At 46.4% G+C, this 17,690-nt stretch overlaps 3 protein-coding genes across 4 annotated transcripts; 2 read left to right on the top strand and 1 right to left on the bottom strand.

Moving 5' to 3' along the window:
• The first annotated feature begins 848 nt into the window (after window positions 1-848).
• LOC139670331 (cytochrome P450 2D6) lies at window positions 849-10,808 on the top strand. Its single transcript, XM_071551896.1, has 9 exons — window positions 849-1,424; window positions 3,170-3,341; window positions 4,088-4,240; window positions 4,837-4,997; window positions 5,124-5,297; window positions 7,100-7,241; window positions 7,821-8,008; window positions 8,940-9,081; window positions 9,210-10,808. The coding sequence occupies exons 1-9, from the start codon at window positions 1,212-1,214 to the stop codon at window positions 9,386-9,388; spliced, it is 1,524 nt and encodes a 507-aa protein (XP_071407997.1). The 5' UTR covers window positions 849-1,211; the 3' UTR covers window positions 9,389-10,808.
• A 551-nt stretch (window positions 10,809-11,359) lies between these two features.
• Window positions 11,360-12,937, top strand: NDUFA6 (NADH:ubiquinone oxidoreductase subunit A6). The gene is made up of 3 exons (XM_071549886.1): window positions 11,360-11,514; window positions 11,703-11,818; window positions 12,736-12,937. The coding sequence occupies exons 1-3, from the start codon at window positions 11,388-11,390 to the stop codon at window positions 12,865-12,867; spliced, it is 375 nt and encodes a 124-aa protein (XP_071405987.1). The 5' UTR covers window positions 11,360-11,387; the 3' UTR covers window positions 12,868-12,937.
• Window positions 12,938-14,908: 1,971 nt separating this feature from the next.
• On the bottom strand, window positions 14,909-17,556 carry SMDT1 (single-pass membrane protein with aspartate rich tail 1). 2 transcript variants are annotated; one of them, XM_071549884.1, is made up of 3 exons: window positions 17,329-17,556; window positions 16,526-16,666; window positions 14,909-15,186 (listed from the first exon to the last, which is right to left on the bottom strand). In XM_071549884.1, the coding sequence occupies exons 1-2, from the start codon at window positions 17,482-17,484 to the stop codon at window positions 16,529-16,531; spliced, it is 294 nt and encodes a 97-aa protein (XP_071405985.1). In that variant the 5' UTR covers window positions 17,485-17,556; the 3' UTR covers window positions 14,909-15,186; window positions 16,526-16,528. The 2 variants fall into 2 exon arrangements, with proteins under 2 accessions (XP_071405985.1, XP_071405986.1); XM_071549885.1 differs by having other exon boundaries at window positions 14,909-15,104.
• Window positions 17,557-17,690: the final 134 nt, after the last annotated feature.

Raw genomic sequence — 17,690 nt, 5'->3', positions numbered from 1 at the left:
TTTCCTGTGCCACATATGTTTGTTTACAGTGACCTGAGGTGAATCCTGAGCCGCGATGCTTTCACAAACAGGATCTGCTGCAGAGATTGCAGCTGGTGACCTCAGCACACAGATAATGAGCGCTGAGGTGCCGCCCAGGGGAAGGGGCATTTTGAGGCTCTGGCTGCACACCAGAGCACAGCCTTTGCAGGTGCATCGTTTTGCGTTCTGAGCTCCACATCACTGCTGCAGCAATTTCTCCATTAGGAGTTTTTCTCTGATCACACTGAGATCACAGATCAGCCAGAACTAACTGTTCTAAGAGCAAAGTTTATTGCCAGGAGCACACAGCTGTGCTGCTTTAGGAAATACTTTTGACTAACTCCATAGTTGTATTTGCATTATTGCTGCCCCAAAGGCTAGAAACTTGAGTCTCCTTATGTATGCTTTCTCCCTTTGCAGCTGAGCTGTATTCTACAAAAGCCAAGATCATTATGCTGACTGACATTTGGAGTTGGATAAAGACTATTAATCCCAGAAACATAAATTATTTTTAAACTCTCAGGTCACTGTTTTACGCTAATTTCTGTGACAGGTGCTTTCTATCAGTTAATGTTTGCCCTAACCTGAGCTTTCTCAAGGTCCAGCGAAACCAATCCTCAGCCCTGCAAACAGAAACCTGGGCGATCTGTGTTTAGGAGCTGCTTCTCCCTTGACTTGTGCGTACTACCAAGAAAGTGACACAGATTTAAATAAACTCTTTCCAAATCACTCCATGGGAATGCAGCAAGACTAGTTGCACGTTGTGAACTCTGATCCCACCTTGGCTGTGGGAGAGGACACCCAAACACCTGGACCCTTACTGAGTTCTCCCCTCCGGAGGGCACCATTAACAGCAGCTCCTTCCTTTAGCAGCGACGAAAAGGCTTTGGAAGAAAAAGGGGAGGAGGGATGACCCTCATCACCACTCCCCCAAGGCTGAGCTGAGCAGAGGAGGAGCTTCGGGTTTGAGCCAAGTCCAATTTTAAAAGGTCGGCAACAGCAGGGAGAGGAGCAAGGAGAGTGTGAGGAGAGGATAAAGCAAGGAGAAAGGGGCAGCTGCCTGGGTAAAAGTGAGAGAGGGGAAGGGAAGAGAAAGGGGAGAGAAGGAGAAGAGAAGAAGAAGAGAAGGCAAAAGGAGGAAGAAAGTCTTGGATTAAAAGAGGAAGACAAAGGCATAGACAAGCTACAAAATGGCATTGCTCCTGTGGGTGGGGTCCCAGCTGTCATCTCTCTGGAGCAACATCTCTGTACTGGGAGTTTTTCTTACAGTCTTTACTTTACTGCTTGACTTCATGAAGCGCAGGAAGAAGTGGAGCCATTACCCTCCAGGCCCAGTGTCTCTGCCATTCATCGGGACCATGCTCTCCATTGACTTCCACAATACCCCCCACTCCTTCAAGCAGGTGAGTGGCAGCCCCCGCAAGGAAGTGCCCCTCGCACAACCAGGAGGGGTGGGGTATACCCCAGCATGACCAACCCTTGTACAGAGCAGAAGGGTAGTGCCCTCTCCAAAGTCCAGGATGAAGCAAGTCACTGCCTAAGGACACTGACCTGGCCTGCAGAGATAAACAATAATCACAGATCACCACTCACCAACCTCCATCTCCCCATCTCTCCATGAGCTCTGTGGGAGATGCTGTTGTACCCCCAATGATAGGGGATGCTGTAGAGCTGGCCACCAGCTTAAGACATGGGCAGATTTGGGGGCCAAAGAACAGGGAGACGTACAAACAAGGGAAGACAAACAAATATCTGTGGGCTGGGAATGGCAAACTTCCCTGTGAGTTACTGAAGCATGCCTGCAGGCATGTGACAGTTTCAGTTAAAGAGATCGGCTTGTGGGATTTGCCCCAGCAGCAATGCCCAAAATCTTGGTAGCATTCCTATTCAATGTCAGGGCTTAGCTTTTCTCAAAGGAAATGCACAGCACAGCTTGCAGCAGATAAACCATGGGGGGTTTGTGCTTCAGCTTGCAAACTCTAAGGGCCTCTTTTCTAGGACAGCGCTGTTCAGCTGTCTGTCCAAAACCTGCCAAATGGAGAAACTAAATATAGCATTTGTATTATTTGCTTGCATGTAGTCCCAAAAGCTTACCACTTTCAAATCATATCACGTCAGAGTCATGCTAACCACAATCTTGACCTGTAATCCCTTTTAATGATGTATTTCTAGTGCCAGTGAAGTGCTAATTTCAATCCTACTGCAAATAAGTGTTAAGTACTTCAATTCCTTGCAGTGCTCCAGTGCAGAAATGAAGACACTTAGCTTTTAAGCAAAAAAGAAAAAAGGTAGAAAAAAAGAAAAATAAAACTGTGAGGCATGGCTGCTATTGCACTGTCTTTGAACAACATGCTTCTGAGTGCTTTGTTCAGTGTTCTTGACTAGAAGGGGACCTTTGACCTGCCTTCCCAGGAATCTATGTCCAGTTAAAGGGCTTGTCTACCTGGAGAAGACAACTCTGTTGTTAGATTCCATGGTGAGTGTATGTCTGACAGGACTGTCTGTGCAGCAGCCATCCTGTTGTCAGCATCATGTCTCTTACAGATCTCAGCAGATGCAGGGTGTGTGCCAGTTACCAGTCATACTAGAGGTGCACACTCCTTTAAGGGAGAAAGTTGACCTGAAACTCCACTGTGGAATTGCCTTCTCCAACCATGTTTCTGGAAACCTGGCTTTGGGTAGATCTTTAGGAACAAATGCATCTTTAAAAAAAAATTACATATCACCTTATCATTAAAATTTCTTTCAGCAGAAGTAGACTAACTCAAAACTTACGTAGTCTTTCAGATAAAAATAAATACAAATATTAGAAAATAAGTAATTGTTGAACATGCAGCCCTTGAAAATCCCCCCAAAAGTCCTCGACAAAATCCAAAATATTTGCACATGTTCATGGCTACAGTTTGGCCATGATAGGTGTCCTTTAAATTTTTCCACTTGTGGAGCACTGATCCTTGCTGCAGATGCTGTTTGGCACTGCTCTGAGCTGTTTCACTGCAAAGACAAAGGTCAAAGATCAGCTGAAGATCTCTGAATAAAAGTATCTCAAACATCACTAAATAGTCAAAGCCCTAAGAAAGGGTATGGTGATATTTCTGATGTTACATTCAGCTCATTTTCAGGGACGTACTTTTTTTTTTCTTGGCAGCTTCAGAAGAAGTTTGGAAACATCTTCAGTCTCCAGAACTGCTGGACCAACCTGGTAGTGCTGAATGGGTATAAAGCAGTGAAGGAAGCCCTGGTCCACAGATCGGAGGACTTTGCTGACCGGCCATACTTTCCAATATATGAACATCTGGGCTACGGAAAGAAATCTGAAGGCAAGTCCCTTGAAAATAGGCATTCCTCACTGGCACTAGCACAAACAGGATTGGGTAGATGGAAAATTTTCTTAGTATGGTGCCACCTTCTCATGTCCCCTGGGTCAATCTCTCCTTATATGTCTGTCACTCTTTGGTGGTGATAAAATTGGATTTGATGAGATGGGGACTCCAGGAGTAAGTACACACACACACACCCCTCTGCAGCAGCGTTAGGACACTACCAGTGGTACAACTTTCCTGCCAGCTCCCCACACCCAATGATAAGTGCTTATGGTGCTTACGTAAAACGAAGAGCCTGTGCAACACAACTGGCACATAACAGCACTCCATGCAAGTTGTTGTCACAAAAAAATACAGTAACTTTCATCCAAGACAGAGTATTATCCAACATCCTGCCCACATCTCATCCTCAGTTCCCACCTGCGGTGGCACAAGCTGCTACCCAGTTCACACAAGCTAAGGGTGAAATGCTGAATGGTTTGGAGGGGTGATGCCTTTATCCTTAGCAGCCCTTGTTGCTTTCACTGAAGCTCCCCTCGACCTTTGCTAGCCATGCACAGGCATTAGAAAGTGTAGTAATCCATTTTCAGAATTGCTGTATGAACAAACTATATAAGATCAGACTCTTTCATCTATCCACACAGACTTGTACCTCCAAACTCACAATTGCTGCTCTCTAGCAAATTTTGCTTGATGTATACAAGTGAGATATCCTGACATTTCTTACTCATCCATAATTCCAGGGATTGTTTTGGCAAGATACGGGCATGTCTGGAAGGAGCAAAGGAAATTCACACTCACTACATTGAGGAACTTTGGAATGGGAAAGAAATCCTTGGAGGAGCGAGTGGTAGAGGAAGCTGGATTTCTTTGTTCTGCATTAAAGTCTGAAGAAGGTTTGTCACATCCACAAGGATGGGGAAATCACAGAAAAATGCAATACAGTGATGCAAAGAGAAGTAATACTGCAGCCACTCTTGTTTGCATGCAGTGCTCTCTTCCCAAGCAAATGCAGTGTTTCTAGTTGATATGCAGTCCTTGGAGCCACTTCTAATTTACACAGTGCAACTACTGTAACACTAATCCATTTGAAACAGGAAACAAATAGGAAATTAGAAATAGGGAGGTAAAAGACAATTATTCCCAGAGCTGGGTAACTGTTACCCTTATGAAGTTCAGTGGAACATACTAACGTTATCACATGCAATAGAAGTGTAGCTGAGAGTTCACAGCATGTTACCTGTCAAGCCACAGACCAACCCTGCAACTCAGCATTTCTTGGGACTTTTCACCTTTAAACACAGATCCACTATTAGTAAGGGATGAGATGATCTTCACTTCCTAGTATGATGCATTTTTACTTTGAGTGGTTTGAGGGCTTTTTCTCTTGAAGGCATCAAGGAAGTATTTGTGAATTCATGTTGTTGACGGCTGAGGTCCAACAGCTTGGTGTTATTGAGCTTCATTGTTTGGTCTCCATTTTCATTTTCAGGTCGTTCTTTTGATATACGTCTTCCTGTAAATAATGCAGTCTGCAACGTGATCTGCACCATTGTCTTTGGAGAGCGTTTCAACTACAGTGATGAGACATTCCACAAGCTGTTACGTTTGTTTGAAAATTCCCTGAATGAAGAAGCTGGATTCTTTCCTCAGGTAAACCAAAAGCTGTAAGAAGCTGCCCTCTGTTGATTGAGAGCATTGTGTTTTCATAATTTTTCTTTTTTATATCATGTAATATCTTCTCTCTCTTTCTCTCTCTCTCTGGTTCTTGCACCCCAGCTTCTTAACGTAGTGCCCATTTTGGTGCGCATCCCTGGACTGCCACAGAAAGTTTTTCAAAGCCAAAAGGCACTCATGGACTTCATAGATGTGCTCATAGCTAAGCACACGGAAACCTGGAACCCCGCTCACACTCGAGATCTCACGGATGCATTTTTAAAGGAAATGGAGAAGGTAGGGTGACACCAGCAGGTTCAGGGGCAGTTCCTCTGCCTGTTGAAGCTTGTTCACAGAAGCTGACTTTTTTCATAGAGCTGTTTAAAACTACTTACCAACTAATTTCCTACTTTTAAATTCCACATTATATCTTGATGAGAAAAGTGTTCTTCATGCTGTAACCTCTTTTACTGCCTTGACACATCACACTATCTGCTGATGTTCCCATTTTCTACCTTCTCTTTCCCTCAGAGACAAGCAACTTCCTTCTTTCCAGCCTGTATCATTTTGAAGGTTTTTAAAAGGCAATGATTGAGAAGTCACTAATATTTCTAAGTTTGCACCAGGGAACAAGTTAACATGCAAGTTTCTGTGTAATGAGAGTGCCTTGACAACCGATGTCTCAAAATCAGTTACAAAACTGCAGCAACAGACTGGCTTTTTGGTGTCATTGCCCAGTCTGTAGCCTGTCTTTAAACCAAGCTATGACTTGAAAAGATGGCATCTCCTCTGGGATATATATCTTTGAATTGCTTGCTATGAACCAGTTCTCTACATATGAGAGGAAACCCTAAATCTGTACTTTACTGAAATTAAAAGGAGTCTTTCCTTTGATTCAGTCAGGCACAAAGTCAGTATAAAATCAAAGATGCTTGCATCAGCCCATCCATCCGTCCGTCCGTCCATCCATCCATCCATCCATCCATCCATCCATCCATCCATCCATCCATCCATCCAATGTTTCTGCACATGAATTCACTAAATTTCAAGTGCCAGATGAGCAATATTAGCAAATTCTGCTTGTCAATTGCTTCCAGCATCCGAGTGCTCAGGTCGGGCTGCTGCTCTGTATACCCCTGCCATGCCAGGGGTGTTGGCCACCTCCTCCATGTGTGGACCCTCCCCAGCTTGCTCAGGCAGAGCAACATGACCTATGTTACTCTGCACTGAGCAGTACTGTTTGGGGCTGGATGTGAGCCTAACTGTGATGCCTCTTGTCACGTATCTCTTCTGTTCACTAAGATCCCCTGATAAGCCAGTCAGATAAATCCCTCTCCTGAGTTAACTTTGGTCAGGTCAGTCCCATAGGTCCCTTGCCTGAGATCTTATTGGAATAACAGTTGAGTCTTAAATGCCTTATTAATTGCTATCCATATTACAACAGCCTCAAAATATACTGAATAACTTAACAGAAGCCAGTCCCTAGGAAACAGAAATATAAAGAGGATTAGAAAAGACAAGAAGATGAACTCATGCAGAGAGCTTGTCATATCTCATATGCTAACCAATTTGAGCTCAATTAGCATTTGGATGAGAGACCAGTTTTGCTCAAAGTGGTGTTGCAGACTTAATAGGCAACAATAATACCCTGATCTTTTTTTTTATTCGGCTGTAAGAAAAGATCAGGGAAGAAGCAGAGAGACTCTGTAATGCATAGCTAGGGATAACTCCCTTAAAATAATATTAATTTTGCATTACACATCAACGCAGCCTTCTCTCTACTGCATAGGTATTAGGATCTGACAAACCTGAATAGCTGTGTTGCACCTCCTCTGAGGGAGGATGTCACAGTGAGTGGCAGGGGCTTGCTGTCTGTCTGAGCTGAGAGCACTCCTGTCCCTAGTGCAGGTGTAGTGTTCAGCTCTCGGGATACAGGAGGTGGTTGAGGACCTTTAAAAACAGGAGGTAACAGGGTTGTGAAGTACATCAGTCATGCTCAGACCATTGCCTGTGTTGTGCTGCACTCTCCTAATGAGAAGCAGATCTAGTGCTTCCAGCAAACACCCCAGTCTGATTACCCACTTGTTTGCTCTCCACAGGGTAAGACAGCTGAAGAGAATGGTTTCCACCATAACAACCTTCGTCTGGTGACCGCAGACTTGTTTACAGCTGGTTCTGAGACCACCACCACCACTCTTCGGTGGGCATTGCTGTATATGCTTCTCCACCCAGAAATACAGAGTAAGTCAGAAACAGGCAGAGGTGTGACCTCTTGCCTTCAACCTACATTTTTCTGCAAGGAGCCTGAACTTCTCTCCATGATTTGGGGATTTTGCAACAAGGAACAGCTTTGGTGATTGTTGGTCTACCAGAAGCCAGGAGAAACACTTCCCAAGCAGCTGTTCTGGCAGGGATGAAGCCCTGATAAAAAAAAGACAAGTTGGAAAGGCAAGTTTGCTCTTGCCTTCATTTTGAAGGCTGGGGACTTGCAGTGGTCAGTATAACCTCTTTTCAGTATTTGGAATAGATGCCGATTGGTTCAAATTCTGTAATGCTGAATGCCCAGGTATCCTTCCAGCTGCATAGAGGAGGGATAAAGTAGCATGTTAAGTGGCGAGACCTTTATTAAGACACTGTGCACAAAAAGTTATAGAGATGACACTGAGCATCTGAAAAATGCCTTCTCATTAGTTTCTATTCCTTTCTCTCATTACTTGTCTTGTTCTCACCCAATCTCATGCTGCCAATCTTCCTTCACCTTGTACCAGCCCCTTCTGTTTATCTAAAGGTCCTCTAATTCCTTGTCTGTTCTGTTTTCAGGTAAGGTCCAAGCAGAGATTGATGATGTGATTGGCAGAGACAGATGCCCCACCATGAAGGACCAAGTGAGCATGCCTTACACTAATGCTGTGATCCATGAAGTGCAGCGCTGTGGGGATATCGCTCCTGTTGGACTACCTCACTTGACATACCGGGACACCGAGCTGCAAGGCTTCTTTATTCCCAAGGTGACCGTGACCAGATAGGCAAAGCAGTACCCTCGCCTTGCACAGACACCTGGCATGGGGTGTGGGTGACCCCATGCAACTCTGTAGTGCTGCACCTTCCAGACCCAACTACAATCATTGGCAAGCACTAAAGTAGGACATTTTAACATGCTACGTCCAGGCAGATGGTCATATTTGGGCTCTAGGTTTGCTCTGGTTATATGGGAACCCAACTGCAGTGGCAGCTCAGCGCAAAGATTGTCTTTCCTCTAGATGAGCTGTGGCATTCACTGCCTGTGTCAGAAGGAGCCTAATAGTCTCTCTGGGGGCACACAACACCAGTTTACTGGCTTCCTAAGATGATAGTCATTAAAATTCTGACCTCTGAAGCTGTGCAAATGCCACTGACATTCAGACCACTTCCTCTGTGACAGGCACCTACCCTGGCAGCACCGGCAGAATTCAAGCCTGGGATTTTTTTTATTTTTGTAGCCTTGTGGTATCTCCTCTGGCTTAGAACGCTGATGTGTGAAACAGGAAAGTTTTGCAATTTTCTATGACTGCTGTGAAAGTCAGACTTTGAAGTCTGTCAGTCAGCTTTTTCTCTGCAGCTATTAAACAAGTCCAGAAGGATCTGAGAAGCAGAGGGTGTTTCCACTGTGTAACCATGAAATTGGCATTTGCATGCAACAGCTTCTGTAAGGATACAAATTGCAAAAGTTCAGACACTTCAGAGAGTAGGGCAGGCACTATGTGTCATTGGAAAGTGCCCTTCTTTACCTCTGCTTTAAATAAACTGCAGAAGTGGAGATGGGTGCCTTGTGCTGAGGCACTAAATGATGGTTGCTATTAGATGGGAGACATGGACTAAAAAGGGACCAGCACCGATCCATTGTGCCAAGATAATGCTGCTGTTCTCATGTAAGTTTTTTCCTCTTGTGGAGGAGTGCAGGGGACCACAATCATCACCAACTTGTCTTCTGTGCTGAAAGATGAGACAGTCTGGGAGAAGCCAAATGAGTTTTACCCTGAACACTTCCTGGATGCAAACGGGCAGTTTGTGAAACCGGAGGCCTTTCTGCCCTTCTCAGCAGGTAAATCTGAGGGGATTATCCAGCTGTCAGTCAGAGGCACTGCAAGAGGGTGATCTGCTCCCCCCACAGTGATTCCAGCATGGATTAATACCCTCTTTGATGGACACTTTCTACTCCCTCTCTTGCAGGTCGCCGTGCCTGCCTGGGAGAACAGCTGGCCAGGATGGAGCTCTTTATTTTCTTTACCACTCTCCTGCAGAAATTTACCTTTGTGATCCCTGAGGACCAGCCCAGGCCACGGGAGGATAGTCGCTTTGCTTTCATTAACTCCCCACACCCATACCTGTTGCGAGCTGTCCCACGATAAGTGCACACTGCTCTCCTTTCACTCACAGAGCACCAGCAATGCAAACTCTGTCAGAAACATTGCAGGCCTAGGCAGGATCATGCCAGGTTCCACTTAAGACCTCTCAAATTTGTAGAGATGTCTACAGCTGTGTAAAGCAACAATCTAACCTAGTATCTAATTTAGCTTATTTCTAGTCCTAGATCTTGAATCAGACAGCCATGGGAAATTAGTAATGGCAATCAAGTTTGTAAGTACAGTTATGTCTAATCAGCCAGCTCTGCTGTATTTTGGGTGTGAATTGGTTGCAGAAGCAGTTCACTGAATACATAGATACTGAAAAAAATACTAGCCCTGAATTAGTTTACAGAAATACAAGGATATCCTGGGTAAAAGACAGACCAGGGCTCTCCCTGATTCTGGAAGCAAAAGAGGACTTGGAAACACCTGTAAGGTACTGCTGTTGGCCCCACTGCCCATGCAGCCGTGCTCTGCCTCTCCTGTGGTGCAGCAGTGGGTGCCTCTGTCTGGTGGTCAGGGGAGTCCAGCTCTGGCTTGGTTCCTGAAAAAACAAGGGAATGGTCAGCTGAGTTGGCGGGTGCTGCTGGTGGGCACGGCAAGAGCTTCAGCTCCAACAGAGTGACATTTAAATGCAGTTTCAGAGCTGCGCTCCTGAAAAACCTTACCATTCAACCCACGTCTGTCCCCTTCATTCCTTCCTGTTTATTACACACATAATTGCACAAGTATGGCATTGTCTTCATTTAAAGCCTCAAAGAAAGTAAGTTTTAAACCTCACAACTCTTATATCATGCTACACCTTCAGTAGGAGTAAAAGCCAAGTACATAAATAATCCATATGGTGTTTCAGCACAGAAGCAGGTAATTTGTGAAATACAGAAATTTCTTTAAGTACATTTCAAGAGAAATCCTGGTGTTTAGATTTACCATCTCCTCCAATTAAGTCCTGAAAACTGGTTTGGGTTTTTTTCAGCATTACAAAAAGTCAGCTCTTGAACAGGTTGGGAACTCACAAAGGGATGGAGTTACACTGTTTGAAACTGTGTGGCCATGGATTTCAGAACTACCTTTCTCTTTCTTCCTGCAATATTCCTGACAAATTGTTTTGTATGGTGTTATGTTGATGTTTAGATTAGTAGAATCTTTTAACCACATGGCTGAAAGGACCACAGCATAAAGGAGTTTCTGTGTATAAGCACCACTAAAAAAGAAATATCTAAAAATATCTGCAACTGAGTGCATGTGTGTGGTTACGTTCATAGCTTCCAAAATTACCATTAGAAAGATAGATATGAAAGTTATTGAATTATGCAAATACCTATTAATATAGCTGTTAAGATTTGTACTCCATACTGAGATTTGTACTTCATGCTCTTAATCTCCAGAATAATCCGAAAGAATAAAAGTAATGTAAATCTGTCATGCCTCTCCTGCTTATGGTTGCCTCAGTTCTGCTGTGCACCAGCCTGGGATACTCACTGCACATTTCTCTCCTTACACCAGCACCACACGTGTCTCTTTAAAGATCCTTTCAGTGTTATGTCTCTGGTCGGTTCAGTGACACTGAACGCATTCATAGTGACCAGCACACACCTAAGTGTGTTTCCGTGAACTTCACCTTCAGTGAAGATCCCAGCACGCGTGTATTTGGGTAAAAACACGCTAGGCTAGGACTGTGTTTCTATCACCAAAGAGTGCACTGAAGGCTAGTCCCTCCACAGGAGCAAACAGCAGCCGTGTGGCGTTTTGGGGCCAAAGGGAACAAATTCCAAACCACATCCCGGCCCGGCCCTGAGGGAGGTGCCGGGGCTGGAGGGCGGGACACGCCGCGGCCACGCCCACCCACTGTATCGGCCGCCGCTCGCAACCGGCGATGATTGGCATTTGTTTCGACCAATCAGATACAGGGCCGTCGGGAGTGGCAGCATAGCCGGCCAATAGGACGCCGCCGTGCCGTGCGCATCCCGCGGGCGGCGGGCAGGGCCGTGGCGGCAGCAAGATGGCGGTGGCGGGCAAGGGAGCGGTGTCGGCCGCCGTGAAGCCCATCTTCAGCCGCGACCTGGGCGAGGCGAAGCGCCGCGTCAGGGAGCTGTACCGGGCCTGGTACCGCGAGGTGCCCAACACGGGTGGGTGAGGGGCGCGGGGCTGGCCGCGCCTGCTCAAGGTCGGAACGGCCTTAATGACATTGGTGAAGCCGGCGGGCTGCGCATGAACGAGTGACCGGGTAGCGTTTTGAAGGGTTGAGTTGAACGCCGCTGGTGGAAAAAACGCGAAGCGATGTGGATGACCACAGTGGGTGTTGTGTTTCTCGTAGTGCACCTGTACCAGCTGGACATCACGGTGAAACAGGGGCGTAACAAGGTGCGGGAGATGTTCATGAAGAACGCCCACGTTAGGGATCCACGGGTGATAGACATGCTGGTTATTAAGGTACAAACAGTTACTCCTGTTTTGCTGCAGAGAATGTGGATAGTTGGTGGTGACAGTGATGGAGGAGAGGCACAGTTTTATTTCGGCTTGCGCTAGGGAGGGCTTGTCTCTTGCAGTCACATTGGTTCATCTATGTCAGCAAACCTGCTGGTAAGAAGTGCTGCTTTAGCATGCATAGGAACAGGGTCTTAATGAACCCAAGTCAGAGTGGTTAGAATACAGATTTCTGTCTTAGGGTACTGGTTCTTCTGGTTTGCAGATCCTTAAAAGAGACACTGTAACTGACCTCTGCAGTTCTAATGCATTAGAAAGCTTCCAACCCAGGACTGCCATGCTCATCTGTTATATTTTGGGCATTTCAAGATGGTTACTCTGTCTTCACATCATGAAAAACTCTGGAAACAGAATCTTAGATGATATGGTTGGTGACAATTCCAGGGAGCCTCATTTTGCTCTGTGCTGCCATCCTACAGCACAATAGATTGGAATCATGAGGAGGTTTACTAGCTCTGTAGCAGTGCTGCTGCCCTTGGCAGTAATTGTACTTAGTTTTACAGGTAACGTGCTGATATTCAAACAAATTCAATAGAGGTGCTTGAAACTTAAGTATGTTATGTAGAATTTTATGGGAGGTGCCAGTCATGAGAGAAACAATGCAGGTTTTAAGAAGGGGGCAGGATGCCTGGCCTGTTTCACAGGGCTGGGAAGCTGTGCTGCAGACATAACACTGTAAGTCAGACGGCAGGAACAGTGTATTTGTGTCACAGTGTAGGTATTACAGTCTGTAGGACGACAGAATTGTCGATGCTGCTGGTTTTATGTGTTTTTAAGTGCATTCAAATAACTTTCATAGTGCTATAAGGTTAGACTTGAGCTCTAACTGAGAACTAGTCTAAAATTCTTTTGTCTATGTGCAGGGGAAAATGGAGCTTCAAGAAACCATTCACGTATGGAAGCAGAGGACTCACGTCATGAGGTATTTCCATGAGACGGAAACTCCGCAACCTAAAGACTTTCTGTCCAAATTCTATGCAGGCCACGATCCCTGAGAGATTAACTCTGTGTCTTCCTGCCTTACATTGCAAATAAAGTTCTGTACAATAAAAAAAACTGCAGAGAGATTGTGTAGCGTATTAGGAGTGTTATGACTAGCTGAATCTAGAGCATATGCAAGTGACTGTGATGTTTGAACAGATGTGATTTCATAGTTTTGCCAGTGTGTATTTTCAGTGGGCATTGTCACATCAATCTGCTGAATAACCACAACACAACCTGGCTGTGGCGCTTTGTGCTTAGCTTGCAGCCCCATCCATAGGTGTTAGCTCTGTGGAGCAAAGAGCAGGCCTTCAGAAAAGCCACTGTAGTCACAGAAATACTCTTGTGCTTGAGACCCATCTGTATTCAAGTAGCGTCCTGCAATTTCATGCTGTGACATCACTGACCTGGTGTTTTTCACTTGGACAGTAGTCTCCGTTTACCTCCTCAGAGAATACATAAAATCCAACAGGCAAATAAATACCTTTGTGCATAAAAACATCAGCAGAGTCCATTTCTCTGCTGTAAAATGAAATTACCTGGAAAATGGGGGGGCTCTACTGTTGTATAGAACAGGAAGGCTCTGTAAGACCTTCTGATGCCTATCAGGAGATGGTGTCCTCCTTAACTGAATCAGGAATTACTACCTCCCTTTTGAGAAGTGTAAGGAGAATTTGTTTTTTCACCAGTCAGAACAGATTTTCAGGAAGTAACTTGGCGCTGGAGCTCCCCCAGGTGTGACCAGCGTTGAATCTTTGTAGTACACTCAAAATTCTTTTTATCCTGCCTAAATACTGGGGCTTTCTTCCCCCTATGAGGACTGTGACATAGCACTCCTCAGAAATGTATGTTAAGTGTATCTCAAGGCTCCAGGGCTAGTGTGTAAAAGGACAGGGTTGACACAGTCAGCAGGGTCCAGGAGAGAGACCATGGGATAAAGCAGTGGTAAGAATTTGGCAGTCTAGAAGACAGGAGCAGGTACATGTTTGGGTCCCAGGAGCAGATGAGCAATGAACTAAAACGTCCACTTCTCGGGTCACTTTGGGGAAGGAGGAGGCAACTGGGATACCAAGTGATGCAAGAACTTGACAGCTGCCTTGAGCTACAGCTCTTCGGGTTACTCAGATTGCAGGCTCCCTTTTCTCTCAATAGCTACGCTGGAATGTTACAGAGCAAACATCAAAAGCTGTGCCAAAGAATAAGGGAGCAAATGTGGCTGTTTGAATTATACACTGTGCCAATGTGTGCAACATTAAATGAAACTTTTAACAGTGACATGAATAACAAAGGAAAAAGTGGGCAGTCAAGGTAAGAGGCCAGATCTAGTGACCAGAAACCATGAGAGACATTGGGGGAATGCTGGGTTAAGAAAAATAAATAATTGACTAACCTTTCAAGGTTTCAGTTTCAGAAAACAGCTGGTCTGGTGTGACTAAAGATACTCTTCATGTGCCCTATCAGGAGAGACGACCTTTTAAGTCTGTTATGCAAGGATTTAAATGTAGTAGTAAACACTTGTTGGACAGAGGAGTTCAAGTTTATACACAGTTAAGAAAACAAATCTATTAATGCTCATTCAAAAGGAAGTACTGAACTACCTAGGAAATATTAGGCATTTGGAGCCAGTGTTCTGAGATTTTTTCAGTGTTCAGAGATTAAATGCTGTAAAACACATCAGCGAGTTATTTTGCCATTTGTGATCTCAGCCTTATACCAAAGTTACTCAAACTTTTAACTGCAGTGATAATACTGTATGTAATCTTAGTGAGGTGAAATTAATGACAGTCTTCATCAAATCCACCTGCCAAGTTGTTGAACTGCAGTGCCATTGTCAGTGTGCACTCCATTCTTTAATGGGGCTGTATTGTGGGCCTGCTGCTTCCCCTGCAATTCCTGTCATGTACTGTAAATTAGTACTGAATTACAGAAAGGACTCGCAAGAGGAAATAAAGATGAGGAGATCCTCCTTACTGGAACAGACATATAGAGGTAGAGAGGTTAGCACAGATACCAGTGCACAGGCATGTAAAGAATAAAAACACAGGACCAAAGTCATACATCTCAATCTCTTAATCTTTAATTTAAAGTGTTTCCCATATTGCTAATTAAAGGCATCCCAAGCAGTCTTTGATGAGGTGAGCGTGTGCAAGGATGCAGGGCCTATCAAGCACTTCTTTCAACCCTGATCTACAGATTTCCATCATGCGCAGGACACTCACTGGCAAAAGGGGAACAAAGCCCCCTGTCCCATCTAGGAAGGACAAAACACAGGTGTTATGTTGGAATCATTGCTTTGTCAATGGCTTTCTCCCTTCTGTTCTTCCATTATCGTGCTGCAAATAGAATAACAAGCTGTCACTCTTCAGATACACTGTAGTACCCTCCTCCCAAAACCGCACAAGGTGGGGTTTATGTAGAGGGAATTTCCAACAGGCCAGCACAGTGTTTCCAGTATTTTAAGTCTTTGTGTTTAGCTGCATAGTGTATGCTGGAAAACCCCTTTATCAAGTGGAATACATCTACCAAACTTAGTATAAAGCAACACTTTACAATAACATCTTTAAAAACAGTTTCTTTGTTCTATAAAGAATCAAATACACCCCAACTCAAATCTTTTCACAAGGGTAAGCCAAACAGAATAATATAAAACGCTAGAAAGTGTAGCACAGTGCACATAAAGGTGAATTATTTCTACTCTTCCTTTCTCCAATGAGTTTGAATGGTCCAGCTACTCCAGAGACCAGTGTTGTAACACCCACTAGACAGTTTGTTCTGATGGGTTCTGGAACTCTCTTAAATTCTTCATCTATATCAGAATTTCAGACAGTAACTGATTCTCTTAAAATAGTCACTCTGTGAGTTAGCAAAAGACTTCTAAACAAGTAAAAACAAAATCATAGAATTAGGTTGGAAAAGACCTTCAGGTTCATTGAGTCCTATCGTTAACCCAGCACTGCCACATCCACTGCTAAACCATGTCCCCACGTGCCACATCTAACATATCCTTTAAATAGTGCCAGGGAGTGTGACTTGACCGCTTCCCTCGGCAGCCTGTTCCAATGCTGGACAACCCTTTCAGTGAAGAAATGTTCCCTAATATCCAATCTAAACATCCCCTGGCACAACCTACTCCTGGCCATTTACTCTTGTCCTATTGCTTGCTACTTGGGACCAACACCCACCTTGCTATAACCTCCTTTCAATTAGTTGTAGAGAGCAATAAGGTGTCCCCTAGGCCTCCTTTTCCTCAGGCTAAACAATCCCAGCTCCCTCAGCTGCTCCTCATCAGGCCTGTGCTCCAGGCCCCTCACCAGCTCTGTCGCCCTTCTTTGCATGCAGAATGTAGAAACACTGAAGTCCCTCTGTTCTGCCTGCACTATAGACCCTCACTGAGTACAGTTTATTTCTAATTCAACCGACAAGGTCTAAAACTCCACATCAGTTTACTCTGATCTCTAGTGAATGTATGGCATGGAGATTTCACAGATACCAGTCTGGTATAAAACAACAAAAAAGTTCATAGCCAAAGGCAAATCTGTGTCCATGGGTTTAACTACAAATGCATCTTTCAAGCTGCTTCTGTCTGTATTTCCTTGTCTGAGATTGTCCTCCCTGCCCCAAGCCACATGTGAAGCACAAATAATTAGATTATGAGTACAGTTAATGACATACCCTTTAATCATCGTCATCATCATCCTCTGGGACAAAGATATCATGTTCTTCAAGTAAGGCTGCAAAGTTCTTACTGATCTGAGTGCCAACATACAGGAAAGGGATCACGACGCTGAACACTCTGAGGAGGCCAAAGGGCGTCTGTAAGGAGTCAATTGGAAAAGGTGGATCTTTACCAGCAAGTCGCACTTTGGCTGAACCGGCGAACTCCCGGCTCCGGGCGCGGAGGACTCGGAAAGCAGCGGGAAGAACGTTTTGGCGTCCCTAGAGCCAACCCGCAGTCATCGCATCGCGCTTTATTACAGTATTATAAACACTCCAGCACCGGGGAGCTGGGACCCGCGGGGAGCCCGGGGCAGGGAACACCCGTGGCTTACCAGGGTGTTCCTGTGACAAAGGGCTGTGTGCAGGCGGATGTTATCTCCGCCCTACGGCGCAGCCAGCACCGGGCCAGCACCGCCCCACCGGGGGGTACACTTGTCAAGCCAGCACCACCCCGCTGTGTGGACACGGCGGACACGGGCCGGGCCGGCGACGCCCCGCTGTGGGGACACGGCGGACACGGGCCGGGCCGGCACCGCCCCGCTGGGCAGACACGTGGGAACACGGGCCGCGCCGGCACCGCCCCGCCGGGGGACACGGAGTCGCTCCGCCCCCTCCCGCACCGAGCGGTGCCCGCCCTGCCCGCAGCCAGCCCCCCCATTGGCTCGGGCCCTCCCACTCGCGCCTGCGCCCCGCCCGCGGCAGCCGCGCTCGCACCGATTGGTCTCCGCCGCCCCCCCCGCCCGCTGCCCCCCACTCACCTTAACCGGCTTGGGCAAAATGGCGCCGCTGCGGGTGACGGTGGCGCTCCGGGAGGGCACCAGCGGCACGGCCGGGGCGCCGCGCGGCCCGCCCCAGCCCGCCCGACCCGAGCGAGCCGCTGCCGCCGCCAGGAGCCGCCCCGCTGCCGCCGCCATCGCCCCGCCTGCCCCGCGCCCGGCCCGGCCCGGCGTCACCGCGCGTATCGCGAGGCCTCGGGCGAGGCGGGGAGAGCGGCACTGCGCGTGCGCGGGGCGGGGCCGCGTCCCCCCGGGCTGGGGCTGATCCCGGGGGAGAGATACGGGACCCGCGGTGTGCGCCCTCCCGAAGGGGCTCTGCGGAGCAAACCCGAGCCGGGAGGGAA

Source organism: Pithys albifrons, chromosome 3, assembly GCF_047495875.1.
Source record: "Pithys albifrons albifrons isolate INPA30051 chromosome 3, PitAlb_v1, whole genome shotgun sequence".
Classification (NCBI taxonomy): Eukaryota; Metazoa; Chordata; class Aves; order Passeriformes; family Thamnophilidae; genus Pithys; species Pithys albifrons.
Note: the sequence above shows the minus strand (reverse complement) of the source record. Positions and strands in the feature narration are given on the sequence as shown.

Coding starts and splice junctions, on each gene's coding strand:
- LOC139670331 (XM_071551896.1), top strand. CDS start 1,212: ATGGCATTGCTCCTGTGGGTGGGGTCCCAGCTGTCATCTCTCTGGAGC. Junction 1,425..3,169: donor CCCCCCACTCCTTCAAGCAG/GTGAGTGGCAGC, acceptor TTTTCTTGGCAG/CTTCAGAAGAAGTTTGGAAA. Junction 8,009..8,939: donor AAGGCTTCTTTATTCCCAAG/GTGACCGTGACC, acceptor GGAGGAGTGCAG/GGGACCACAATCATCACCAA.
- NDUFA6 (XM_071549886.1), top strand. CDS start 11,388: ATGGCGGTGGCGGGCAAGGGAGCGGTGTCGGCCGCCGTGAAGCCCATC. Junction 11,515..11,702: donor CCGCGAGGTGCCCAACACGG/GTGGGTGAGGGG, acceptor TGTTTCTCGTAG/TGCACCTGTACCAGCTGGAC. Junction 11,819..12,735: donor TAGACATGCTGGTTATTAAG/GTACAAACAGTT, acceptor GTCTATGTGCAG/GGGAAAATGGAGCTTCAAGA.
- SMDT1 (XM_071549884.1), bottom strand. CDS start 17,484: ATGGCGGCGGCAGCGGGGCGGCTCCTGGCGGCGGCAGCGGCTCGCTCG. Junction 16,667..17,328: donor TTTTGCCCAAGCCGGTTAAG/GTGAGTGGGGGG, acceptor GACTCCTTACAG/ACGCCCTTTGGCCTCCTCAG.